The sequence below is a fragment of the Apodemus sylvaticus genome, chromosome 13 (genome assembly GCF_947179515.1).
Source record: "Apodemus sylvaticus chromosome 13, mApoSyl1.1, whole genome shotgun sequence".
Lineage (NCBI taxonomy): Eukaryota > Metazoa > Chordata > Mammalia > Rodentia > Muridae > Apodemus > Apodemus sylvaticus.
In genome coordinates this window covers 68287338-68305872 of record NC_067484.1, presented here as the reverse complement: position 1 = coordinate 68305872, position 18535 = coordinate 68287338, and the positions used below count along the sequence as shown (strand labels likewise).

The following is an 18535-nucleotide window of genomic DNA, read 5'->3' as shown; positions in this document are numbered from 1 at the left end:
AAAGCAGAGAGTACTAGTTTCTTTATCAATCATCTATAATCAAATATTTCAGGGGAACACACAAGTAGAACCAAGTGCTCTGAGGCTGAGGCAGGAGGGTTGCTTGAGTACAAGCCTCCGAGACCAGCCTGAGCGACTCCATTTTTCTAAGACACTTTCTCAAAGAGGAGAAACGGGTGAAGGAAAAAAGAAACAAAGGAAGGAAGGAAGGAAAAGGGAGGAAGAGATGGAGAGAGCAGCGAGAGGGGGATAGAGAAAGGAAGAGAAATGGATAGAGGGAAGGAAGGGAGTGTAATGTCTCAGACGGTGTAGTAACGGCTTAGGACTCTGAGCGCCGCTGTTCACCAACTGTAAGAAAAACTCCCCGCTCCATCCGGATTTTCCTGTCAGCATCTTCACAAAGCCCGTCACAGCCTACAAATTGACTCCCGGACTATAGCAAAACTCAACCTTCTAACTTGGAACGCTCTGGCTTTCTCCTGAGGAATAAGTATCATCTGACAATTGGAGAAAGAAAAGAAGAACCTACGGAGTTTACCGAGCAGAAAGAGCATCCTGAGAAAATTCCGTAGCAAAAGCAACAATGGCTGCCCCGGCCAGACGCCTGCACTGCAGAAGACTGGTCGTCCTGTGTGCACTGCTGGGGATGCTGTGGGAGGCCAGGGCCAAGCAGATCCGCTATTCCGTGCCAGAAGAGACAGAAAAGGGCTATCTAGTGGGAAACATCTCTAAGGACCTGGGACTGGAGCCCCGCGAGCTGGCAGAGCGCGGAGTCCGCATCATCTCCAAAGGTAAGATCCAGCTTTTCTCTCTGAGCCCGCGGAGCGGTTGCTTGGTCACCGCGGGCAGGATAGACCGGGAGGAGCTGTGCGCTCAGAGCGCGTCCTGTCTCCTAAGCTTTAAAGTCCTAGTTGAGGACAGAGTGAAACTTTATGGGGTGGAAGTAGAAGTGATTGATATCAATGACAATGTGCCAAAATTTGAGGCCGAAAATTTGGTTGTAAAAATCAGCGAAATCGCTGCCCCTGGAGCAAGGTATCCACTCCCAGAAGCGGTTGACCCAGATGTGGGTATAAACTCCCTCCAGAGTTACCAACTCAGCCCCAACAGGCACTTCTCTCTCCACCTGCAAACCGGATACGACGAGATTATAAACCCAGAGCTGGTGCTGGAGCGCTCCCTGGACCGAGAGGAAGAGCCCTCTCATCACCTGGTCCTCACCGCCTATGATGGAGGCGACCCACGCCGCTCCAGCACAGCGCTCATCCAGGTCACAGTGTTGGATACCAACGACAATGCCCCTGTTTTTGACCAACCCGTTTACCGCGTGAAAGTCTTTGAGAACGTGGACCCGGGCACCCTGCTACTCACAGTGAGAGCTAGCGACCCGGATGAGGGTGCCAATGGAAAGGTGACATATAAATTCCGGAAAATTAATGACAAACAATCGCTGTTGTTCCATCTTCATGAGAACACGGGGGAAATGACAGTAGCGAAAAATCTGGATTATGAAGAATGTTCATTGTATGAAATGGAAATACAGGCTGAAGATGGTGGGGGACTGAAAGGGCGGACCAAAGCGGTAGTTATGGTAGAAGATGTAAATGACAATCGGCCGGAAGTGACCATTACATCTCTGTTTAGCCCAGTAAGGGAAGATGCTCCCCCAGGAACAGTAATCGTCCTTTTCAACGCTCATGACCAAGATTCTGGGAAGAATGGTCAAGTTGTCTGTTCCATCCAGGAGAACCCATCTTTTAAATTAGAAAACTCAGTAGACGATTACTATAGGTTGTTGACAGCCCAGATTCTTGATCGAGAAAGAGCTTCTGAGTATAACATCACAGTGACAGCAGCAGACAGGGGAGCCCCATCCATGTCCACAGAAGTTCACATCACCCTGTATGTGGCTGACATCAACGACAACCCGCCTGCCTTCTCTCAACCCTCCTACTCAGTCTATCTCCCCGAAAACAACCCCAGAGGCACCTCCATCTTCTCAGTTAGTGCCCGTGACCCTGACGACGACGAAAATGCTAAGGTTACTTACTCTTTGGTGGAAAACACCATCCAGGGGGCGCCACTCTCCTCCTACGTCTCCATTAATTCTGACACTGGTGTGCTCTATGCTCTGCAATCCTTTGACTATGAGCAGTTTCAAACCCTGCACATGCAGGTGAAGGCAAGTGACAGTGGGCATCCGCCTCTCAGCAGCAACGTGTCCCTGTCGGTGTTTCTACTGGATCAGAATGACAACGCTCCCAAGATCCTGTATCCCTCCCTTCCGACTGATGGCTCCACTGGTGTGGAGCTGGCTCCCCGCTCAGCAGAGGCTGGGTATCTGGTGACCAAGGTGGTGGCAGTGGACAGAGACTCTGGACAGAATGCTTGGTTGTCTTACCGTCTGCTCAAGGCTAGTGAGCCAGGACTGTTCACAGTGGGGCTGCGCTCAGGCGAAGTACGCACAGCTCGGGCCCTGATGGAGAGAGATGCGCTCAAGCAGAGCCTCGTGGTAGCCGTGCAGGACCATGGCCAGCCCCCTCTTTCTGCTACCTTCACGCTCACAGTAGCTGTGGCAGACAGCATCCCCGACATCCTAGCTGACTTGGGCAGTATTAACGCTCCTGCAGACCCTGATTCTGACGTTACTCTCTACCTGGTGGTGGCAGTTGCCGTGGTCTCCTGTGTCTTCCTACTCTTTGTACTGGTGCTGCTGGCACTTAGGCTACGGCGCTGGCATGCTTCCCACCTGCTGCAGGATGCAGTGGGTGGCTCCACTGGGGTACCAACATCACATATTGTGGGTGTGCATGGGGTTCAGACTTTCCTACAAACCTATTCTCAAGAGTTTTCCCTCACACCCGACTCTGGGAAGAGCCACCTAATCTTCCCCCAGCCCAACTACGCAGACACGCTCATCAGCCAGGAGAGCTGTGGGAGGAGTGATCCTCTGTGCAGTTCAGCTGAGCCCAAGTTTCCTATTGACGACACTCCTCTGGTTCCTGTGAGTTCTCGGTTGTTGTTTTTTCTTTAAGTATGATAATTCGCTCTTAGCCTTGTGTAAGTTGACATTGACATAGTTGTAACCACTCAGGTTTTCATTGAGTCTAAGCTTCACCCACAACATCTAGAAGGTTTATTGGTCAGGCATCACTGAGATGACTTTCACTTTCTTATGACACTCCTGTGGATGAGGGCACTTCTCACTCTCCTGCATGGAGGGGTCTGTTCAGAGAGAATGCCTCGCTTGGGTACAGTCGCTGTCTACAATCTCTACAGCTGGCGGTTCTCTTCCGGGCCTGAATTGATCATGATTCCCAATGTCCCTCATTGTAGTTCTTGCTCCTAAAACAATTTCTAGAGCGATTCTTTTGTAGGGGTGAACCAAAAAGTTCCCCCTTTCTTAGGGAAAGAACTGAAAACTCACAGTCTCTGCCTCCACATTTCTGTTTCTATGACAGGAAAATAGCTCAACAAACTATTGCTCTTTATGTGCCTGAGTCTGTAGAAACTAACTGTGTTTAAAGATCTTCTCTGAGGAGGGGTGAAGCCTCAGCTCTCATTTCCAAACCCCAGCAGAGCTTTCTTTTTCTTCTTTCGATGGTGAAAATTGTAGCATCCATTATGATAATAGCATTAAAGGCTTGGTGTCCTAATGCTATAGTATTAAGCTATGAAAAATAGTTTGACGCTCTTCTTTCAAGTGTAGGCTTGATCAAGAGAAGTTGCTAATATGTGAAATCAAAATTTTGGCTCCAGTTCAATTCTCCAATCTCTGGGAGTAGAAATGAACCTGAACATGGGGTGTAAGTTACGAACTATTCTCAGGACATGCGGAAAGAGATTCTAAAAAAGATTTCCCTGGATTTTAGCCATTAGGAAAATAATTTATGACTTAGATTTTAAACATAATGTCAACGTTCAAGTAGTATGGCATGTAGGGGAACATTTGAAAATGCATCTTGGAGAGGGTAGTGTTGCTCAGTGATAGAGTCAGGTGTGAGACACTGGGTTCAACCTGAGTCTGAAAAAAGAAAAGGAAAGGGATGAAACTTGCACGTTTCTATTTACAGCCTGATGTGGTGGCGCACGCCTTTAATCCAAGCACTAAGGAGGCAGAGACGGGCAGATCTCTGAGTTCAAGGCCAGCCTGTTCTACAGAGTGAGTCCAGAACAACCAGAGCTATGTAGAGAAACCCTGTCTAAAATTTTTTTTCCTATTGTAAACTTACGTTGCATACATAGATGCATTAATTACTGCTGGTGCTTCTATGGATGTAACAAATTGTGTACTTAATATGGAGTTTTAAATGTCTAGATGTTGATATTAAGGTATATTCTGGATATATATGATATTTCAGTCTTGTCAAGCATTCTTTTAGTACTATAGGTGTAGCTCCTGGGTAGAGGAGTCGGGCACAGCTCCTGGTTCAATCCACAGCACCTTAGAGAAGAAGCAAAAGAAACTAATCTTTCTTCCTTAAGATGATAGGAGAAAATAAGAATTCTTTGGGGATCTTATTTTTTTTAATGATGACATGAGTTTTTAAAATTTCTCTTCTGAGGAATCATATCTATATTGAAATCATGGCTTTAAAATGTATGTTAATTTGGGGGAAAGAATAACAACATAGATACTCATGAGTATGTATTGAGCATGCGGTAAGTAGATAACAGTCATCACAAAACATCCCTTCTCTTCCTAATGATTATTAACATATTAATTATGGCATTTCCACACTTGTATGTATGTGTATCAGTCACGCTCACTCTCACGGCCACCTCCTCCCTCTTCCCTCCTCCCTCCCCCACTCTTCCCAACTAGCTCTGCGAGCACTTGTATGTCTTTCCTGTGTTTCTTATCAGGATTGTTTACAGAAGCACAGTGAAGATATTTTGGTTTGGTTAGGTTTGATTGACTTTTTGGTTCAGGGCCTCATTGTGTCTCCCGAGCTAGTCTCATGCCTGCAGACAAATGATCTCACCCCCGACTGCTCTTTAGTTTAAAAACACAACATAGGTAAGTACATTGATGACGGAGAAGAGTGTGGAAAATGATCAGTGCCACTGCTCTTAAACTATGTGTGTAGGTAACAGAGTCTAGAATATAAATAGACTGAAAATGAAATTATTGGTATTTTTCTCTAGTTTTTTAAAAGTGTTAAATTATGCTAAATGATTTGGGTTTTCTTCTGAATAGCCAGAAAACTCAATACACAGTAAACAAAGATTGGCCTTATGTTCATCTCTGTTGAAGTTAGTTGGTCTGATCTGTATGTGAAGATTCACAACATAATACATAATGTTCCATACTGTAGCATAAGTTTCTTTAAAATATGTAGGTATCCTCTGTAATCCCACCGTGAAATTAAAATGTGTGGCTATTTCATAACCCCGTGTTCCGAGCTATACATACATTTTGGGAAGGGATTTCTAAACACGATAGACTGCAATTCCACTCATAGCCTCTGGGCGCCGCTGTCGGCCAGTGCAGAGCAAGCTCTGATACCCGGGATCCCTCAGCCTCTTAACTGCAATTTCCTGGGCAAAAACGAATACACACACCAAGAACGCTCACTCACACTAAGACACGGATTCCTCCAGCACCAAACTGGGGTCCGGCTGTCCGAGATCAAACGGACCTCCACCCCGGTAGGCTGCACTCTCTCCTACCGCGAAGATCCGAAGACCTAACCGAGGACCTGAGCCAGCAATGGGAGGGAGCAGCGCGCGGAGGCAGCGCCCCAGCCGCCCGCAGGTACTGTTTGCCCTGCTGCTGCTGCCTTTGTTCTGTCCCGCGCTGGGCCAGCCGGTCCGCTACTCCATCCCCGAGGAGCTGGACCGCGGGTCGGTGGTGGGGAACCTCGCCAAGGATCTGGGGCTCAGTGTCCTGGAAGTGTCTGCCCGGAAGCTGCGGGTTAGCGCTGAGAAGCTGCACTTCAGTGTGGATTCGGAGAGCGGGGACTTACTGGTGAAGGACCGCATAGATCGCGAGCAGATATGCAAAGGGAGGAGAAGGTGTGAGCTGCAGTTGGAAGCGGTGCTGGAAAACCCTTTGAATATTTTTCATGTCGTTGTGGAGATTGAGGATGTTAATGATCATGCCCCTCAATTCGAGAAGAAAGAAACGCGTTTAGAAATCTTGGAATCTGTGCCAGTTGGTACACGAATACCCCTTGAGCCTGCCACTGACCCCGACATAAGTTTGAATTCAGTTAAAGATTACCAGATAAGCTCCAACCCTTACTTCTCATTAATGGTTAGAGTTAATCCTGATGGTGGCAAAACCCCCGAGTTGTCTCTGGAGAAACTCCTAGATAGAGAAGAACAGAGGTCTCATCGCTTGATACTGACTGCCTTGGATGGAGGGGACCCGCCCCGCAGTGCTACCACTCAGATAGAAATATCTGTAAAGGACATCAATGACAACCCTCCAGTGTTTAGCAACGAGGAATATAGGATCCGTGTTAGTGAAAATCTGCCCCCAGGATCATCTGTGTTGCAAGTGACAGCCACTGATGAAGATGAGGGTGTCAATGCTGACATACATTACTACTTTCGGAGCACTGCCCAGAGCACAAGACACGTGTTCTCACTAGATGAGAAAACAGGCGTAATCAAGAATAACCAGTCGTTGGATTTTGAAGACATAGAGAGGTACACCATGGAAGTGGAAGCGAAGGACGGCGGTGGTCTCTCTACACAGTGTAAAATCATCATAGAAGTTCTAGATGAAAATGACAACAGTCCAGAAATCACCATCACCTCCCTTTCTGATCATATCTTGGAGAATTCTCCTCCGGGAGTGGTGGTTGCCCTCTTCAAAACGCGAGATCGGGATTTCGGAGGAAACGGAGAAGTCAAGTGTGATATAAACAAAGACATGCCTTTCAAGATCCAGGCTTCTTCTAGCAACTACTACAAGTTAGTAACCGATGGAGCCATAGACCGAGAGCAGAACCCACAGTATAATGTCACCATCACCGCTACGGACAAAGGCAAGCCAGCCCTTTCTTCCAGTACAACCATCGCTCTGCACATCACTGACGTTAACGACAACGCTCCGGCTTTCCAGAAGTCTTCATACTTAGTCCATGTGCCAGAGAACAATCCGCCCGGAGCCTCCATCGCTCAGGTCAGCGCCTCCGACCCGGATCTGGGATCCAATGGTCACATCTCCTACTCCATCATAGCCAGCGACCTGGAGCCTAAATCGCTGTGGTCCTACGTGACCGTGAATGCGCAGAGCGGAGTGGTGTTCGCACAGCGCGCCTTCGACCACGAGCAGCTTCGCTCCTTCCAGCTGACACTGCAGGCGCGCGACCAGGGATCGCCCGCGCTCAGCGCCAACGTGAGCATGCGCGTGCTGGTGGGCGACCGCAACGACAACGCGCCACGCGTGCTGTATCCCACGCTCGAGCCCGATGGCTCTGCGCTCTTCGACATGGTGCCCCGTGCTGCCGAGCCCGGATACCTGGTCACCAAGGTGGTGGCGGTGGACGCAGACTCAGGACACAATGCCTGGCTGTCCTACCACGTGCTGCAGGCCAGCGATCCCGGGCTCTTTAGCCTAGGGCTGCGCACAGGCGAAGTGCGCACAGCTCGTGCCTTGGGCGAAAAGGACGCTGCGAGGCAGCGCCTGTTGGTTGGTGTTCGCGATGGGGGACAGCCGCCGCTCTCGGCCACAGCCACGCTGCTTCTAGTATTCGCTGACAGCTTGCAGGAGGCCCTGCCAGACCTCAGTGACCGCTCACTGCCCCCTGATCCGCAAGCGGAGCTGCAGTTCTACTTGGTGGTGGCCTTGGCCTTGATTTCTGTGCTTTTCCTCCTGGCTGTGATTCTAGCCATTGCTCTTCGACTGCGACATTCCTCCAGCCCCTCTGTCTGGGGCTGCTTTCAGTCTGGTGTTTGTTCTAAGAACAGACCAGGGGTTTCTCTCAACTATAGCGAAGGCACTCTACCCTATTCCTATAATCTGTGCGTTGGGCAAACGGGAAAGGCGGAGTTAAATTTTCTGAAAAGTAGCGCACCTTTGCCTTCTTCTCAAGAAATAGTTTGCGGTAGTTCTCCTGGGACCTTAATTCCGCTTCACCTTGGGGATGATTTGATGACACATCCTGAGACTCTAGCACCGGTAAGTTTCTTTCTTTCTTTCTTTCTTTCTTTCTTTCTTTTTCTTTAATAATCCTAGTTTCTCTTATTTCAGGTATAGTAACTTCGTTTTCGTATCTAGAAACATTTCGTATCTAGGTTGATATTTGAAAAATCAGTAGCTAACTACCGCCTTCTCAGTGGTGAAATGATGACATTTCGTTCATAAGTTCATCTATTCTTCAGTAGAAAAAAGTTAACAAATTGGAGATATCTTGTATGGCTCTGATTGGCAAAACAGTAGCAGTAAAAAGTCTTGTGGCTGGAGAGGTGGCTCAGGGGAGGGTGAAGAGCGCTTGTTGCTCTTGCAGAGGATACGGATTCGGTTCCCAGCACCCACAAAGTGGCTCACAACCACCCAACATCGCCTTGTGTTCCAGGGGACAGGGAAATATGGCTCCTCCTTCTCTCTTCCCTGGGGCTTATCCATATATGAGGTGCAAACGCTCATACACATAAAACAATGTTTAAAGCCGTATCTTGGTGTCTGATCAAGTAAAGGAATAACTTAGCCAACCTTCCTACTTAAATGAATGTATGCATCTCGGTTGTGTGTTTCAGTGTCTCAAATGCTAAAGCACGCTGAACAATCAGAATGGGTGCTGTTGCAGAAAACCATTGGCTGTAAATTATTTCTGCCGCCTTTTGGCATCTCATTTACTTTCACATTTTTTGTCCACCTGCGAGCACTTGGGGAGGTGACTGGGACATCCATCAGCTAACCAGCTTCTGCTCAGTTGAAACTGACACTTCTCTTGAGAGGTGACTTGAAGTTTTATTCATATCTCCAAGACTCTGTGGTCCCCAAAAATCAGTAGAGGGGTTTTCTTCTCTACTTCTGGTGTCGTCTGCTTTTTTCATCCCATTATCCTTCCTTTTTCTTAGAACTGCTTTTGTGCCTTTTCTCAATCTCTTCCTCTACATTGAAAGGAATGATCTCCACGAAAACTGGGAGATCCTCTTGCCCTTTTCCTTTCAGTATGTTTGTGATTTAAGATCTTTGAAAGAAAAATATATAGTTGAGCCTGGCCAGTGCCTACCTAGAATTCCAGTGCTCAGGGGGCAAGGACTCTGCCTTTCACAACTATAACAAAATATTTGAAGAGTGACATGCTGACTGAAACGCTTACAAACAACCTGTTCTCAATATGGAAAAAAAAAAAAAACATAAACCTATGGCTCCTCCCTGGTGGGGGTGGGCAGGCTAAACTCCCAGTGCATACAAAAGAAAGTCTGCCTTCTTCACTCTTCTTCTAGTGCCTAGAAGAAGACATTGTTAACATCTGTATCATTAATATCTGACAAAATAGGACACTTAGCATAAAAACATGCTTATTCAAAACTCTACGCCAGGGTTGGGGTTTAGCTCAAGTGTAGAGCACTTACCTCACATCGTTTGATTTCCTACACTGAAAAAAACAAGTTCACATCACCGGATCTTTGGTTTTGTTTCCAGTCTGTGCCTGAAATGCTTGTACATGTTTGTCTTCCAATTACAATACGTTTTAGTGGGCAACTGTAGGATTTGCTTTTACTTTCTAATTATTTGATGAATCCATTTTTAAATAGCCTAATTAAAATTTCAAAAACAATCCTATATAAAAAAGGTACATCTTTCAAAAATGTCAAGAATTAGTAGACTATTTTGTTAGCCTCTTACAGGACTATAAACAAAACAACAATCAAGTTAAAGAAAGCTAAAATAATCTAAGTGAATTTTATTAAAAGAAATATATCTGTCTCTGTGTGAATGAATACCAAAGCTGTAAGATTTTTAACACAAAATAAACATTATTATGTTTTAAGTGGGTGTGCTACTGTTGGGAATAAGATGCAAATATTATCAATTTAGCTTTTTATACTCCCCAGTAAGAAACCTTGAGAAGGACTCTGATACAGCTCACGGTTGGAGCTCTTGCCTGCGTATATGTGAAACCCTACTTTCAATCTCACGCACTTTCAAAAAACTAACAGTGAAACCAAAGGAAATTAAAGTAAATTAAAATAATTCAACAGAAAAATGCATTTGCTGAAATAGTGTAGTGGGTGCAGTAACTTCTTCCGACTCTGAGCGCCGCTGTTCACCTACCAGGAGCAAAATACTGCCGGAGCTCAGTTGGGATTCTCAGGGTCCAAAAGCTTAAAGCCTCACAGTTCCCGCAAACCGGCTCCAGGGTTGCAACGGACATCACCCCGGAATCTAAGGTGCTTCAGCTGCCGGAGACTCCAGGGGTCACAGAAAGAAGAAAAGAACCAAGTGAAACGCACCGCGCGCCTGGCGGATCGGGAAGAGCTTTGAGAGAATTCCGTAGTCAGAGGACAATGGCCGCTCAAAGGAATCTCTCAGAGCTCACCAAACTGGTCCTCCTTTTCCTGTGGATGCCCTGGGAGTCTGCAGCTCGGCAGATCCGCTACTCGGTTCCCGAGGAACTAGAGAAAGGCTCTTTTGTGGGCAACATCTCCAAGGACCTGGGGCTGGAGCCCCGCGAACTGGCAGAGCGCGGGGTCCGCATCATCTCCAGAGGTAGGTCGCAGCTTTTCTCTCTGAACCCGCGAGGCGGCAGCCTGGTCACCGCAGGCAGGATAGACCGGGAGGAGCTGTGTGCTCAGAGCACGCCCTGTGTCGTGAGCTTTAACATCCTTGTGGAAGATAGGGTGAAACTCTTCGGGATAGAGATAGAGGTAACGGATGTCAATGACAATGCGCCAAAATTCCAAGCAGAAACTCTAGATGTAAAAATTAATGAAAATGTCGCCCCAGGAATGCGTTTTCCTCTCCCGCAAGCTATTGATCCAGATGTGAGCGTGAACTCTCTGCAGAGCTACCAGCTTAGCCCCAATAAGCACTTCTCCCTAGGCGTTCAGAGCGGTGCTAAGGGCGTCAAGTACCCAGAATTAGTGCTGGAGCACGCCCTAGATCGTGAAGAAGAGGCGATTCACCACCTGGTCCTCGTGGCCTCTGATGGAGGAAACCCTCCCAGATCAGGCACTGTCCTCATCACTGTGACCGTCTTTGATGCAAATGACAATGCTCCAATCTTCACATCAACTGAATACCGTGTGAACATTCCGGAGAACCTCCCTGTGGGAACTCAGCTGCTAAAGGTGACTGCCACTGACAAAGACGAAGGTGCCAATGGAGAAGTGACTTATGCATTCCAAAAATCACTGGACACAGAACTGTCCAAATTCCAACTAGACAAAAATACCGGGGAAATAAAAATATCTGAAAATCTAGATTATGAAGAAAGGAGTTTCTACGAAATAGAAATCCAAGCTGAAGATGGAGGGGCCTATCTTGCAACTGCGAAGGTGCTGGTTACAGTAGAGGATGTAAATGACAACCATCCGGAGGTGACCATCACATCGCTCTTCAGTCCAGTGACAGAAGATTCGCCGGTGGGAACTGTCATAGCCCTTTTAAACGTCCATGATTTGGACTCTGGGCAGAATGGAGAAGTAACCTGTTCCATCTCAGGAAATCTGCCGTTTAAATTAGAAAAGTCTATTGACAGTTACTATAGGCTAGTGACACAGAGAGCTCTTGATAGGGAACAGGTACCCTCTTACAACATCACAGTAACAGCCACTGATGGGGGAAACCCACCTTTGTCAACCAAAGCTGACTTCACTCTGCAAGTGGCAGATATCAACGACAACGCACCTACCTTCTCGCATCCATCCTACTTTACCTACATCCCAGAGAACAATCCCAGAGGCGCCTCCATCTTCTCAGTGACTGCCCTCGATCCTGACAGCAAAGAGAACGCCCAGGTCGTTTACTCTCTGTCTGAAGACACCATTGAGGGGTCACCACTTTCTTCCTACATATCCATCAACTCAGACACTGGCGTCCTGTATGCGCTCTGGTCCTTTGACTATGAGCAGTTTCGTGAGCTGCAGGTGCAGGTGACTGCTAGCGACAGCGGAAAGCCTCCCCTCCACAGTAATGTGTCGTTGACCCTGTTCGTGCTGGATCAGAATGACAACTCTCCAGAAATCCTGTACCCCACCATGCCCACCGACGGCTCCACTGGGGTAGAGCTGGCTCCCCGCTCAGCAGAGCTGGGCTATCTGGTGACGAAGGTGGTGGCAGTGGATAGAGACTCAGGACAGAACGCCTGGCTGTCCTACCGCCTACTCAAGGCTAGCGAACCGGGGCTCTTCACTGTAGGGCTGCACACGGGTGAGGTGCGCACCGCGCGGGCCCTGATGGAGAGAGATGCTCTCAAGCAGAGTCTAGTGGTGTCTGTGCAGGACCATGGCATTCCTCCTCTCTCCGCGACGGTCACTTTAACTGTTGCTGTAGCTGACAGCATCCCTGATGTTCTGGCAGACTTGGGCAACCTGGAGCCACCGCAGGACTCTGAGGCCTCAAGCCTCACACTCTACTTAGTAGTGGCAGTGGCCGCGGTTTCTTGCGTTTTTCTCGCCTTCGTCATTGTGTTGTTGGCACTCAAACTTCGGCGCTGGCACAAGTCTCACGTGCTGCAGTCTTCGAGAGACGGATTGGCCGGCGTGCCTGCCTCTCACTATGTGGGCGTGGACGGGGTGCGTGCTTTCTTGCAGACCTATTCGCATGAGGTTTCCCTCACTGCTGATTCGCGGAAGAGTCATCTGATCTTCCCGCAGCCCAACTACGCGGACACGCTCATCAGCCAGGAGAGCTGTGAGAAGAAAGATCCTTTGTCTTTGTTAGATGATTCCAAGTGTCCTGTAGAAGATGCTCCTCTGGTGCCAGTGAGTTCTGATTTTACTTTTTCTTTAGACAATTGAGATCAGATTTACTTTGGGGCTTGAACCCAAATGCTGGAAATAGTAGATCTCTATTTTAAAACCACTTCTCTCGGCTCCAGGTTCCAGCGACGCTTGCCTCTTGCTAAAACATTAGAGAGTAGAATCTGGTAGTTAAGACTGTATTGGAAACGGTGGTGACGATCACCTAGGTCGCCCTAAGGTGGTGTGAGTACCTTTTGCAGAACCTTGTGTTTTACTGCGTTGCTGAGTACAGCATGGGAGGTCCCTAGAAGGGAAGTGGAAGTGTCTGTTGATGTATGTGTCCTCACTACTACATGCTGGAACTCTACCACTTTAAGAAACCTGAGCTCTTTTAAGGCAAGTCTGTTAAAATTAGGTAAATGTCAGAAACAAATGCATTGGCCTCGCCAGACACACAAGCTAAGTTCAAGGCTGTTCATTGGTGTTCCTTATGGACAAAACAATATGCCTTTGCGGTTACATTTGTCAAACAATAACTGAATATACTCTTTAGATATTTGAGGTTTTTCATTAATAGTCAACCAACAATTCATAACTGTGTGCTTAGAATCGTTATAACCATACTCATGCCCACTAGTCCAGCAGCATCCCTTCTGCATATGATTATGTAGCCTCTTACTACAGGAAAGATACAGCCGTTTAATTTCACTTTTCTTGCCCGATGATGATTCCAAGAATTTATGCAAGGTTAAATTGAGAATTTTTATTCTCTTTGTCTTTTTTTTTTTTCCTTCAAAAGTATACATGCCATCAACTAAGACTAAAATGTAAATATGGGTTGGGGTGGATAACGTTGCTCACATTCCCAGGAACAAAAGCTAACCACGAGATGAGGGCATGTTCTCCTTAATGTAGAAGAGAACTCAGCCAGTAGAATCTCAAGTGCTGTGACAGAGCTTTAAAAAAAAAAAACTAAGAGCTAAGAGCAAAGAAAGAATTCCCAGCTCATCAGAAGATCCGATTTTAAGCAAAGATGTACATGAAACTCTTCTAAACAAATGATTGGTGAAGGTATTGATGAGCAGCACATTTCGTTCAAGAAAAATAGTGATGTATTTGATTCGATTACTCTACAGAAGTTACTAGAATAAAGAGTGCTCTACAGAATCTCAAAATACACCTGAGACCCTGACACTTTTGTGTCAGCACTTGGCTATCCATAGCTCCATGGAAGGTAAGTAGAGACTCTGGAGTTATAATACTATTTATTCATTGAAGCCATTGTCCTACATCTTTTTCCCACCTCTTTTGACATTACAAATATTCTATTAAATTTTTGAGAGCAATGCTGGGCTCTCAAATGTTTGGATACAGTCAGGGTGGGATTCCAGTGTCTAAATATGGTGGAAGGGTATTTACTTTTTAACTAACGAGAGCTAGAGTTGGTAGCAAAGATAATTATCCTCAAAAAGAGAGATGGTCATTTCCTGTGGATGACAGACTTGGGTAACAGTAGGCTATTGGCCCTGTGGGCCTTCGCTTTCCTTCATGTTTTTTTTTTTAATTTGAAGGAAATACACCTTCAATCTACCCAAAATGAGTACAAATTTTTACATATGAAACAATATTTATTAATAAAACATTAACGAGGGAAACAAAAATCAATGAGAAAGAAAATTCAAATATTTTGACTATCAACTTACGCTTAGAGAAAATAAAAGATTCCCCAAAAATCTGAAACGCCAGACTGCAATCCCACTCAGAGCCTCTGGGCGCCGCTGTCGGCCAGTGCAGAGCAAGCTCCGCGGCCCCTGATCCCTCAAGTCTGTAAGCTGAAATTTCCTGCGCTTGAAACAAAAAACACACCAAGGGGAACTCTCACTCACGCAGACTAAGACACCAGTTCCCGGCACCAAACTGGGTCCCGCTGTCCGAGACCAGACGGACCTCCACCCCGGTAGGCTGCACTCTCTCCTACCGCGAAGATCCGAAGACCTAACCGAGGACCTGAGCCAGCAATGGGAGGGAGCAGCGCGCGGAGGCAGCGCCCCAGCCGCCCGCAGGTACTGTTTGCCCTGCTGCTGCTGCCTTTGTTCTGTCCCGCGCTGGGCCAGCCGGTCCGCTACTCCATCCCCGAGGAGCTGGACCGCGGGTCGGTGGTGGGGAACCTCGCCAAGGATCTGGGGCTCAGTGTCCTGGAAGTGTCTGCCCGGAAGCTGCGGGTTAGCGCTGAGAAGCTGCACTTCAGTGTGGATTCGGAGAGCGGGGACTTACTGGTGAAGGACCGCATAGATCGCGAGCAGATATGCAAAGGGAGGAGAAGGTGTGAGCTGCAGTTGGAAGCTGTGCTAGAAAACCCTTTAAATATTTTTCATGTCGTTGTGGAGATTGAGGATATTAATGATCATGCTCCTCAATTTCCAAAAGACGAAATCAACCTAGAGATCAGTGAATCCGTCAGCCCAGGGGCGAGAACAATTCTGGAGTCTGCAAATGATCCTGATATTGGTGTGAATTCTCTTAGTAAATACCAGCTAAGTCCTAATGAATATTTCTCATTACTGGTGAAAGACAATCCTGATGGTGGCACATACCCAGAATTAGAATTGCAAAAGATGCTGGACCGAGAAGCAGAGAGCACTCACCACCTGGTGCTGACTGCTGTAGACGGCGGGGACCCGCCCCGAAGTGGCACCACTCAGCTTCGAATCCGAGTGGTGGACGCCAATGATAACCCTCCAGTGTTCAGCCAAGAAGTGTACAGAGTCCGCCTTCGAGAAGACTTGCCTCCAGGATCCACCGTCCTAAGGCTAAAGGCAGTAGATCAGGATGAGGGCGTCAACGCAGAGTTCACATATTCCTTCCTGGGTGTGGCTAACAAAGCCCACCACGAGTTCTCTCTAGATCCCATAACAGGAGATATTATAACTCTACTGCCATTGGATTTTGAAGAAGTAGAACGATATACGATTGGTGTGGAGGCAAAGGACCGAGGATCTCTTTCTTCACAGTGTAAATTAATTATAGAGGTTCTAGATGAGAACGACAACCGCCCAGAAATAATCATCACTTCTCTCTCGGATCAGATTTTGGAGGATTCCCCTTCCGGGACGGTTGTGGCCCTCTTCAAGGTAAGGGATCGAGATTCTGGGGAAAACGCAGAAGTCACGTGCAGTTTAAGCGGAAACAATCCATTTAAGATTCATTCTTCTTCCAACAATTACTACAAGTTAGTAACAGATAGCACCCTAGACCGGGAACAGACCCCGGGGTACAACGTCACTATCACAGCCACAGATAGAGGCAAGCCACCCCTTTCCTCCAGCAAAACCATCACCCTGAACGTCGCCGACGTCAACGACAATGCACCTGTTTTCCAGCAGCAGGCCTACCTGATAAACGTACTAGAAAACAACCAGCCCGGGACTTCCATAACCCAAGTCAGAGCATGGGATCCAGATGTGGGATCCAACGGCCTCGTCTCCTATTCCATCATAGCCAGCGACCTAGAACCAAAAACGCTCTCATCCTTTGTGTCTGTGAACCAGGACAGTGGAGTAGTGTACGCGCAGCGCGCCTTTGACCACGAGCAGCTTCGCTCCTTCCAGCTGACACTGCAGGCGCGTGATCACGGATCGCCCGCGCTCAGCGCCAACGTGAGCATGCGCGTGCTCGTGGGCGACCGCAACGACAATGCTCCACGCGTGCTGTATCCCACGCTCGAGCCCGATGGCTCTGCGCTCTTCGACATGGTGCCACGCGCCGCTGAGCCCGGATACCTGGTCACCAAAGTGGTGGCTGTGGATGCAGACTCAGGACACAATGCCTGGCTGTCCTACCACGTGCTGCAGGCCAGCGACCCCGGGCTCTTCAGCCTGGGGCTGCGCACGGGCGAAGTGCGCACAGCGCGTGCCTTGGGCGACAAGGATGCAGCTAGGCAGCGCCTTCTGGTCGCTGTGCGTGATGGCGGACAGCCACCCCTGTCTGCTACTGCAACACTGCTCCTAGTTTTTGCAGACAGCCTACAAGAAGCGTTGCCAGACCTCGCCGATCATCCCACCCCCTCCGACCCCCAGAGTGAGCTTCAGTTTTACCTGGTGGTGGCCTTGGCCCTGATCTCAGTGCTTTTCCTTCTCGCAGTAATTATCGCCATTGCTCTGCGCCTGCGACAGTCTTCCAGCCCTTCATCCACTGGTTGCTTTGGGTCGGTCCTTGATTCCAAGTCTAGACCCGTACTTCCACCCAACTACAGCGAGGGAACATTGCCCTATGCCTATAATCTTTGCGTGCCGGGAGATCAACTTAAGCCAGAATTTAATTTTCTTACATCCGTTGGAGATTGTCCATCCGCACAAGATATTCTCAACAAAGACAGCTCCTCGGCACTGTTGGCTAGTATTTTAACTCCTAGTGTTGAAGCAGACGAGAAGACCTTTAACCAGGTATTTAATATTATGCTTTTTATATTCCGGTATGCCAAAATACTCCCATATAGAGCTGCTATTTTAATGGATAGTTTGTTTTGTTTTGTTTGAGACGGGGTCTCTCTGTGTAGTCCTGGTTGTTCTGGAATTAGCTATGTAGACCAGGAGGGTCTAGAATTCATAGAGATCCACTTGCCTCTGTTTCCCAAGCACTGGGGATTAAAGGAGCGGGGCCACCGTGCTGGACTCTATTTTGGGAGCTTTAAGTTCCTAAGAGAAATGTAGGTCTAACTTGGGGTATCACTGTTTTTGGAAGGGTATGGGAGTGTGGCATAGTGACAAAACATGTACCTCGTGCGGACCAAAACCAGTTCTATCCAGCATGCACAAAAGGGTTGCGGTGCTGAAATACTCTACTGTCCAATCATATTTAGTTTTTTTTTTATGTTTGAACACGTAGTGCACTCTAGATCCTGCTTCAATTACCAGTTCTCTCCTCCTCCTCCTCCTCCTCCTCCTCCTCCTCCTCCTCTTCCTGTCTCTAACACAAACAAGTATATGAAAACCTCACGTCAATTTTTCATTAAAATGCCTTCCCATTATGGTGTATGAAATACAGGTATATTTTATTATCTTTTAAATAATAACCATAATACTATTCAAATTTTTAATAAACCATTCCGTCGTTATTATACTCATTAAAAAACAATAACTTGTTAAAAATAAAAGCAACATTGGTGGGAACCGGAGAGATGGCTTAGTGGTTTAAGAGCATCATCACTCTTTGAGGGGACCCAAGTTCGGTTCCCAGCACCTATAACCGGCAGCTTACTACTGTGATAACTCCAGCTCCACCTCCTTCTGGACTTCACGCGAACCCATACTCGCCTGTGCACATACTCACAAAGACACATACACAAAATTAAAATAATAAAATAAAAACTTGAATAAAAACTAGTAAGAATAATAGCCATGAATCCTACCTGAAAATTTCGTCCGACCATGCTGGTTGCACGTCCACAAATGCCGTGTCTCTACAGTTAGTAAAACTAGCTGGAATCACAACTCACCTGTGTGTTTTAAGTTCCAGTGTTATTTCGAAACGTTTTTAATTAAACAAGTCCATTTAACAACTACCCTTTTCATAAGTGCTCTTGGTAAATTTTACATCACATAGCTATTGTTTGCGGTTGTCGGCTTCACAAATGTTATGATCCACGAAAAAGGTGAGTGTGACAGTT

The 18535-nt window shown here is 47.3% G+C and overlaps 1 protein-coding gene across 20 annotated transcripts in view; it reads left to right on the top strand.

The window, feature by feature from the left end:
- The window catches only part of LOC127663694 (protocadherin gamma-C4), a 159691-nt gene that overhangs the window by 56756 nt on the left and 84400 nt on the right, over nucleotides 1-18535 (top strand). Inside the window, exon 2 of one of the 20 annotated variants that reach the window (XM_052155345.1) lies at nucleotides 7487-8134. The exons of 12 other annotated variants lie outside the window; for them this stretch is intronic. In XM_052155345.1, coding sequence (XP_052011305.1) covers nucleotides 7487-8134 — 648 coding nt within the window. Of the gene's footprint in view, nucleotides 1-1270; nucleotides 3005-5529; nucleotides 8135-10286; nucleotides 12892-14702; nucleotides 17313-18535 lie in introns of those variants that run through there. 7 more of the 20 variants (XM_052155340.1, XM_052155348.1, XM_052155338.1 and 4 more) reach the window with 7 other exon arrangements.